At 38.1% G+C, this 9,680-nt stretch overlaps 1 protein-coding gene and 1 non-coding gene across 3 annotated transcripts in view; both read left to right on the top strand.

Moving 5' to 3' along the window:
* The window catches only part of IARS1 (isoleucyl-tRNA synthetase 1), an 81,194-nt gene continuing 71,514 nt past the window's right edge, over nucleotides 1-9,680 (top strand). Inside the window, exons 1-4 of one of the 2 annotated variants that reach the window (XM_005210426.5) lie at nucleotides 1-99; nucleotides 7,938-8,064; nucleotides 8,716-8,872; nucleotides 9,132-9,251. In XM_005210426.5, the coding sequence (XP_005210483.1) occupies nucleotides 7,946-8,064; nucleotides 8,716-8,872; nucleotides 9,132-9,251 (396 nt within the window). In that variant the 5' untranslated portion in view covers nucleotides 1-99; nucleotides 7,938-7,945. 2 annotated transcript variants of the gene reach the window in all.
* Nucleotides 3,355-3,487, top strand: LOC112447934 (small nucleolar RNA SNORA84). Its single transcript, XR_003036199.1, has one exon. It is a non-coding gene; the product is annotated as a small nucleolar RNA SNORA84 (small nucleolar RNA).

The raw sequence follows: 9,680 nt of genomic DNA, 5'->3' as shown, positions 1-9,680 counted from the left end.
ATTGCATCACCCGGCCAAGACATAGACTGGTTTCTTTCAGAGCTACGCCGTCCTGCAGGCCGCTAAGGTACGCTCGGCCTTGCTCGTGGGACCCCTCAGGTACTCCCTGTCTTGCCCGTGGGGCTCCTCAGGTCACCTTGTCCTGCCCACGGGCCCCTCAGATACGCCCCTTCCTACCCACGGGGACCCATGGTCCCCTCTGGTTCACAAGAATTTTTTTTTAATGTTTATTGGGGGCCGTGGGTTAGTACGTGCATATCCGTTTCCAAGGAAAAGATTGGGAGACGGTCTAAATGGGGCGAAAGAATCCAACCAGATACCAGTCCTGGCTCAGCGGTTTGACCGAGCGTTACAAACCTTGCAAGTTACTCAGCTTCAGCCTGGGATACTGGTAACTAACACTTGTGCCGTTGAGTGACTCAGAGAATCTGGTGTGATCAAGCTCACTGGAGAAGTTCAGAAGGTGGATGAAATTACTTGAAAGTCTAGGTATTCATAAGAACAAATCAAGTCTTAGGTTCCCATAATGAGCATGTATTGCTGGGTGTCTGGGTATTGCTGGTAAGTAAGCGCGGCGTCTCCCGTCTAACAGTCTTTAATACAGTAATTCAGGGGCCCAGATGAGGACCAGTTCTTCGGTGGGAGAAGAAGGCTTCTCAAGAACTGCAGTGGTTTTGGCCCTGAAAATGAATAGTAACTGGAGGAGTAGGTGCAGAGGACTGTAGTATAATGTATAGCAGGATTTTACGTTGTGTGTGATTCAGGAGATGAGGAATTGCTGTATTCACTGTAGCTTCGTGTGAGGAGCAAGTGGGAGACGATGTTTAACTTCCAGCCTTATGAATTTATGATTTTCTTCTTTAGTGAAGTGGTGTTTGAAATGAATACATGAAGGAAGATGAGGGTTTTTTTTAGGTGGGACAGTATTAGTTTTTGCATTCATTCAGGAGTTGCTGAGAAGAAAGGCAGGATGAAACTAGAGGCAAAGCAATTGATTTAGGGATTTTAGTAAATAAGATGAGCTTTTAAAAATTATCGGTAAAATAGTGGACAAAATATCCTTTTCATAAGTGATTATTAAAGAGTGAATTATAGGGAACAGGAGGCACCTCAATGTAGATTGCACTCTAATTATTTATTTATTTTTTTATTTTTCTAATTATTTTTGGAAAGATGATTTAGTGACTGGGCAAAGGCAGTAAGAGTAGCATTTGTGAACGAAGAAGTAGTAATAGTTTCCATAGATGGCAAGTAATTGCTGTGATTTAGCATTGCGAGTATTTACAACTTTTATTTTACAGATGATGGAATTGAAGTTTAAAGGTTGAATAACTTTTCCTATAAGCCACATATTAAGTTGTGGCACCAAAACCGTCACATTCCAAAGCCAACCCTCTTAATCATTCTTGCCAAGAGAAGCCCATGGAGTGGGATAGATTGGAAGATCAATTGGGAAGAGTATCACTAAGGATGCTGACAAAGGGATTCGTTTAAATATTTTTGAGCACCTATGCTGTGTAAGCACACAGTAAGACATAAAATAGTAAGAGGTTAGTGAAATGCTTCTGCCAGCAACAAGTTTATAGTTGAATTGGAGAGACATGCAATATAAATAAACCTTGATGTGTAGGAGAGGAACAGATTCTGGGGACTGGGAATATTTAATTTTGAAAAAGGTGGATTGGTAAATTCCCATAGAGCAGAGTACATTTATGCTAAGTAGTGCTAGAGTATTTAAGAGAAAGGGCCTGAAACTGGAAAGCAGTTATGTCAGCCAAAAGTTTTGTTTCTCAGCAGTATCTAAGAATGTGATATAATTTGGAGTTCGAGTTTTGTAAGAGTAAAGAAAAGGTCAGGAGCAGGAATTGTAGGTAAGATCATGGTGCCCCAGTGAAAAGCCTGAACAGAAACCACTGGGAGTAAGGAACCACTGGGTTTTTTTTTTTTAATACAGAAATGGTACTTCCAGAACTTTTCCATTAGGAAGGTGGTGTGCAGGATATATAGTATTTATTTTTCTCTTGTCATGTCCGACTCTTTGTGACTTCATGGACTGTAGCTTGCCAGGCTCCTCTGTCCATGGAATTCTCCAAGCAAGAGTACTGGAATGGGTAGCCATTCCCTCCTCCAGGGGATCTTCCCTACCCAGGGATCAAACCTGGGTCTCCCATAGTGCAGACAGATTCTTTACTTTCTGAGCCACCAGGGAAACTTGATAAAGTTAATGACATACTCAAAAATAACCAAAACAGTAATATGAAGTAAATAAAAATCTGTTCCTTCACACTTTCCCCATCATATCCTAATCTTTGGTGGTAGCCATTGTTTGGTGGGTAGCCTTCTAAATTAAGTACAAAATTGCTTAAACATAAACTTAGTATATATATGTATATTTTCTAATCACTTGAAAATAATATTTTGCATATAGTATAAATTACTATCAGCAACTGTGACTCACTGTTTTTCAGCATGTTTAAGTAATATGTATGCTTACATATTTTGGTTTATTATTTTTACTGCCTGCGTGGTATTGATGTAACATAGTTTATTTTAGGCTATTACCTATTCTTGGATATTTAAATTGTTTTCAGATATTTGTCTATAGACATGCTTCAGTTGATATCTTTGTACATATTTTACACATTTGCGTAAGTATATCTCTGGCTTGCTGCTGCTGCTGCGTAGTCGCTTCAGTCGTGTCTGACTCTGCGACCCCATAGACGCAGCCCATCAGGCTCCTCTGTCCCTGGGCTTCTCCAGGCCAGAATACTGGAGTGGGTTGCCATTTCCTTCTCCAATGCATGCCTCTCTGGCTTATATGTTAATAAGATGTAAGTTGTTTTTAAAAAAGACTGGAGATGGACCCACCATTGGGGTTAAATTTGACTTAATGTAACAGGTTATGAAAATCTGGGAATGAGGAAGACGGAATAGAGAAATTAGAAGACTTAGAAGTCAGACCCATGTAACTTGGTGATCTTTTGGATGTGGGGATCATCTGGTTGTATTAAAGGTGACTCAGAAATTTCAGGTAATGGGAAGAAATAGTGGAACTACTAGAACTACTAGATATTAAAAATGGGAGCAAGTATGGTATAGATCATGAGATTTATTTTTAAATTTTTTTGGTGTGCTTTTCCAAGATATGTTGAGGAAAATACAAGTAAAGGTCAAGGAGGGTATCTAGAAATTGCTGAACAGGATGTTGAGGCTAAAGAGGTCAGGAGTCATGGAATAGGGAAGATAGTGGAGACCTTGAATTATAGTTGAAAGGAAGAAGAGGAGATTGCTTCCCTGAGCATGACCTGGTAAGGTTAATCCCCCTCCTCTTTCTGCTCCCACTTTTACCCACAAGCCCTGTGGTTACTGGATGCTGTTGTGCAGGTACAGCTCTCCAGTGGATATGAGGGGCTAGAGCAATCCTGTGATATATGCATGGGGGCTGTTTCTCCTCAGCAGCTGCCATAGCCCGGTCACTGATACATGACACTTCCTGGAATCAGATCAGATCAGATCAGTCGCTCAGTTGTGTCCGACTCTTTGCGACCCCATGAATTGCAGCATGCCGGGCCTCCCTGTCCATCACCAACTCCCGGAGTTCACTCAGACTCACGTCCATTGAGTCGGTGATGCCATCCAGCCATCTCATCCTCTGTCATCCCCTTCTCCTCCTGCCCCCAATCCCTCCCAGCATCAGAGTCTTTTCCAACGAGTCAACTCTATGCATGAGGTGGCCAAAGTAGTGGAGTTTCAGTTTCAGCATCATTCCTTCCAAAGAAATCCCAGGGCTGATCTCCTTCAGAATGGACTGGTTGGATCTCCTTGCAGTCCAAGGGACTCTCAAGAGTCTTCTCCAACACCACAGTTCAAAAGCATCAATTCTTCAGCACTCAGCCTTCTTCACAGTCCAACTCTCACATCCATACATGACCACAGGAAAAAACATAGCCTTGACTAGACGAACCTTTGTTGGCAAAGTAATGTCTCTGCTTTTGAATATGCTATCTAGGTTGGTCATAACTTTCCTTCCAAGGAGTAAGCGTCTTTTAATTTCATGGCTGAAGTCACCATCTGCAGTGATTTTGGAGCCCAGAAAAATAAAGTCTGACACTGTTTCCACTGTTTCCCCATCTATTTCCCATGAAGTGGTGGGACTGGATGCCATGATCTTCGTTTTCTGAATGTTGAGCTTTAAGCCAACTTTTTCACTCTCCTCTTTCAGTTCCATCAAGAGGCTTTTTAGTTCCTCGAATAGTCAGTGCCATTACATGGGGTCTTTGTATTTGGTCTAATGATGCAGTGGTTCTTAATCTCTGGAGATGTAGAGGCTCACTGGAAATTGTATAAAACTCTAAAGCCATCTTCACAGAAAGCTTAACTCTCATTTTCTTTTAAAAAAATAAAGAAGGAAAAATGTTCAGATAAATAAAATAACAGAACAGTTTAAGAGAAGGACTTAAATTTTGATGTGCATTCTCATCCCCTCAGATCTTGTTAAAATGTAGATTTGGACTCCTTAATCTGAGGAAGGGCTGATGAGTCTACTCCAGTCAGCTTTTATAGATGCTGGAATAATAGGACCAGCCTTGACGAGCATTAAGAGTGACAGACATAAATGTGTTGATATCTGAAGATCTGTTAGTCTTCAGATATAACCTCTTTAAGTTTAAACTGGCCTCTAATAAGGTTGTCACTGATCCAATAGGACTCCTACTACATCAGTAAATGCACAGACTTTAACGCCTCTCTCCATCCTTGAAAGTCTGTGAGTTATAACAAGAGCTGAAGATCCAAAATGCCTTTCAACTTTTGTTTAATAATATTTAATGGCACACTCTGCGGAGAAGGCAATGGCACCCCACTCCAGTACTCTTGTCTGGAAAATCCCATGGATGGAGGAGCTTGGTAGGCTGCAGTCCATGGGGTCGAGAAGAGTCGGACACGACTTCGCGACCTCACTTTCACTTTTTACTTTCATGCATTGGAGAAGGAAATGGCAACCCACTCCAGTGTTCTTGCCTGGAGAATCCCAGGGATGGGGGAGCCTGGTGGGCTGCTGTCTATGGGGTTGCACAGAGTCAGACACGATTGAAGCGACGTAGCAGCAGCAGTAGCAGCAGCAGCAATGGCACACACTCTGGGGCTTCCCAGGTAGCTCTAGTAGTAAGTATGTATCCTGCCTGCCAATGCAGGATACATAAGAGATGCAGGTTCAGTCTCTGGGTTGGTAAGATCCCCTGGAGGAGGGCATGACAGCCCACTCCAGTATTCTTGCCTGGAGAATCCCATGGACAGAGGAGCCTGGCAGGCTACAGTCCATAGGGTCGCACAGAGTTGGGGATGACTAAGGCGACTTAGCATGCACACATGCATGCAAATGGCTTACTCTAATCAGAAAATGGATAGTAGAATTAAATGGCACACATGTTCTTCCTTATTTTTTTCCTGTATAAAACTCAAAGGCACTCTCACATCTCAAAAATGAATAAAAGAGGGACAAAAGGAGAAATACTGCTTGTAACAAACTTTAAAAACAACTTTTTCTAATGTTAAAAATATTAATTAAACAGATCACTCATTTCCGTGTGTGACTCAGACTTCTGTGGCATAAATCTCATTTTCTATAGATTTTCACTTATGTGCAAAATCAATATCCTTTTGAGTTTTTAATCCCTTGTCTTGGCTGCCAGGAAGCTTACAGTCATATCTTGAATTAGTGTTGGTAATTTAGACCAAGGATCTGCATGATTTAAATTTTCCCTGGTCTTGAATTTCCATATAATTTTAATTTGATTCCCTAATTTTATTTTTAATCAGTTTGTGTATTTGCCATTTCGTGGTCAGTCCTTTAGTTTGTCTCTTCACATTCTCTGTCAAATAAAATAGAATAAAAATGAGTTAACATAGTGAGAACTATATCTTTGAAATTCCATTTCTACCATTGCTTTATATACGTAGCTTTTTTTTTTTAATTAAAAAAAATTTTTTATGGCATAGTTCAGTTATGGTGCTTAGGCTTTGATTTTTCAGAGCTTCTAGAGTCAATTATCTCAGATTGTTATTTGAGTTCTTAAGGTTTTCCGCCTTCTCTGTTTTCTCATTATTAGCATTCCTATCCCATTGTAATCTGATGTTGGCCTGGAAATCTGATCACCAACCTTATTAAAATTATAAAGTGAAAATAAATAGGCTTTGAGGAGAAATGGACTCAAGGATGCTCAGTAGATAGTTAAACCACTAGATAGTTAAACCCAGACTGATCAGGTATTTCTGAATGAGGTTGTTAACTTCTGAAAAAGACACTAAGACCTCTCAGTAGGCACTAAATCAGAGAGGCATAGGGTTTGTCCTTTACAAAATTCATGAGTAAGTAGCACAATTGATAAAATGTAAAATTAAAATAATCTTGGAATTATTTGAATGTAATTCTTATCTTTTTAGCTTTAACATTTTTTAAGGTTTTGCCTGTTTTCCTCAGATTAGGTTGATTCGACAAAAGTGACTGTAGGTAAGAATTTTACCTACTTTGAGATTTATTTTTTCAAATTATTAATGAATTTTTAGTATCATTACAATTGGCAAGGTTTTCTTTTCTTTTAAGAAATGTGTGGTCTGTGATTACTAAATGTTATACTGTAGCTGAAGAATAAATGAGTGTGAATTGGATATAAATTTTGAAATTTAAAAGTACCATATGTTTTTACTTCATACCATATACAAAAATAACTCAAGATGGATCAGTGACCTAACCATAAGAGCTAAAACATCACAACCTTGTTGTCGGTAGTGATTTCTTAGATATGACACTGAAAGTTCAAGTAACAAAACCAGTAAATAATCTGAACTTCACCAAAATTAAAAATGTTTGTGCTTCAAAAAATAGACTATGAAGAAAATAAGAAACAAGCTGTGGAATGGGAAAATTTTGTTTGCAAATCCTGTAACTGATAAGGGGCTTATATCTAGAATGTATAAAGAAGTCTTACAATTTAGCAGTAAAAAGACAGCCCAATTAAACAGTAGGCAAAAGATGAGTAGACATTTCTCCAAAGAAGGTATAAAACGACCAATAAGCTCTGCATCACTAATCATTAGGGAAATGGAAATCAAAAGCACAGTGAGATAGTACTTTATACCACCTAGGATTTCATATAATCCAAAGATGGACAATAAGGAGTGAGGATGTAGAGAAATTGGAATCTTATTCTCTGCTAGGAGAATGTACAATGACACAGCAGCTTTGGAACACATTTTGGCAGTTTCTCAAAAAGTTGAACACAGTTACCATAACCCAGCAGTTTCACTTCTAGGTATTTACCTAAGAGCTGAAAACCAACGTCCACATAAAAGCTGCCCTGTCCAAAAGTGAAAACAATGCTAATGTCCATGAACTGAGGAATTTAATAAAGAAAAAGTGTCATATCTGTAAAATGAATTATTATTCAGCCGTAAATGAAAAATGAAGTACGAGTACGTGTTACAACATGGATGAACCTCGAAAACATAATTCTAAGTAAAAGAAGCCAGGCCCAGTAGTCTGTATATACGTAATTTCATTTATGTGAAATGTCCAAAATAGGAAGATCTAGAAAGAAGGCAGAACATTCACCAGAAGTCTAGTGAAGAAGAGGATGGAGAATGACTGCTAATGTTTGCATTTTTTTGGAAGGCTGAAGAGGGAATAGTGATGAAAATGTTTTGAAATTAGAGAGTGGTGGTGGTTGCACAGTCTTGTGTATATACTTTAAAAAGAAAAAGGCAAAAGTGAATTGTACACTTTAAAAGGGTGAACTTTATGGTATGTGAACTTTACCTTTAAAAAGTTTAAAGTACCATATAGTATCATGGCTAGTGATAGGAACGTTCATTTTAATGTATGGTACTCTGTTATTCCTCGACTTCTCCTTTGAGAATAAAAAATTTGATTTCTCTTGCAGTGACAAAAATGGTTCAACAAGTTCCAGAAAACATCAGTTTTCCTGCTGAAGAAGAGAAAATCTTGCAGTTTTGGTCTGACTTTAATTGTTTCCAGGAATGCTTAAAGCAATCAAAACATAGGCCAAAGTATGTGAATTTCTTTGGTAAAGGTATAGTCTAAAAATAATCATTTTTCAGAATTTCCTATCTCTTTATATATCTCAGTAGTAGATATATGTTGAATGAATGAGTTCTTAATTACTAGAGGTAGATTTAGTTTCTTAAAGAGGTCTTCCAAATAGTTTATATGTCAAGTCTCTTCCTTTCCACTTTTCTTATTATTACCATTCTCATTTAAGCATTTAGACAAGCAGAGTGTAGTAGCTTCCTATTGGGGTTCTTCCTACCTCTAGTCTTCATTCACCTAAAAACCAGTCTTTTCTTTAATTACTGTTTTTATCATGTGTCTCTTCTGCTCAAAAAACCTTATAATAGCTGTTTTTTGGCTTATTTTACAGATAATCTAACTTACGAGCAGGATGAATAATTTCCTTTAGATCATAGAACTAATAAATGAAGAATGGATGGTCTAATGCAGGTCTCTCCAAATGGTCATAATTAGCCTTTTTGAATGCAAGGCCTCCAGTAGATATCTAATCAGTTATGTCTGAGTTTCCTAGCCTTGCAGCTTTTCTTCTCCCCAAAGACTCTACTGTTAGAGTTGCGGTCTATAGTAAAATGCTGTCTTAGTTTTTGCTGTCTATTTTAAAGTAACAACAAATTTTTCTTACCTCTTAGATTTACCTTCTATGATGGGCCTCCTTTTGCAACTGGACTGCCTCACTATGGACATATACTTGCAGGGACAATTAAAGATATAGTTACAAGATATGCTCACCAGAGTGGGTTTCACGTTGACAGAAGATTTGGCTGGGATTGTCATGGTTTACCTGTGGTATGTTTGAGTCATCAGCCATATTATGTTCTGATATTTTAAAATAAGCATTATATTTCAATGTATAATATGTTAAAATATGAATTTTTACTATAATCAGATATTATTCAACTTTATTTCTATAATAGTATGTACAGTTCATTTTCTCTATAGATTTTCTGAGAACTAATTTTTTTAAATCCCTTTTATTTTCTAGCTTTGTTGAATTGCATTTATGTCATAGGGCAGGGATGTTAACAATCTTAATGCAAATTTTCAGGAATATGAAATTGATAAGACCCTGGGAATCAGAGGACCAGAGGATGTAGCCAAATTGGGGATTGCAGAGTATAACAGTCAGTGCCGAGCAATTGTGATGCGATACTCTACTGAATGGAAGGTATAGTTTGTTGTTTTAAGTAGAATTTTTTTAAAAAACTAGTTTTTTAAAGGGGAGTTGAAATACTTTATGATCATTTGTGCTTTTTATGACATGCACCCAAAGTTGACTGTCCTCTTTAAAAGACTGTTTAGCTTCCATCTTCAACTTCATTACCTAAACTGTTAAGCTGAACCCTCTCTTTTCTGATTTCTGTGTTCCTGATTGATCTTCCAAATTTAATCTCCTACCTACCCACAGTGTATGACAGGAATCATGCTGTCCTAGTAAACAGATTAACTAGAATGTTGCAATTTTAAAATTCAGATGTTAAAAATAATTCACATTTGGACTCATGGTTGTTATATTAGCTTGATTCCCATCTTGCCCACTGCTTTTCTAGTCATAGAGCTCCCACAGCTGATGCATTTACGTATTATAACTGTCAAG

The sequence above is a fragment of the Bos taurus genome, chromosome 8, assembly GCF_002263795.3.
Source record: "Bos taurus isolate L1 Dominette 01449 registration number 42190680 breed Hereford chromosome 8, ARS-UCD2.0, whole genome shotgun sequence".
NCBI lineage: Eukaryota > Metazoa > Chordata > Mammalia > Artiodactyla > Bovidae > Bos > Bos taurus.
This window is presented reverse-complemented; position numbering and strand designations above follow the sequence as displayed.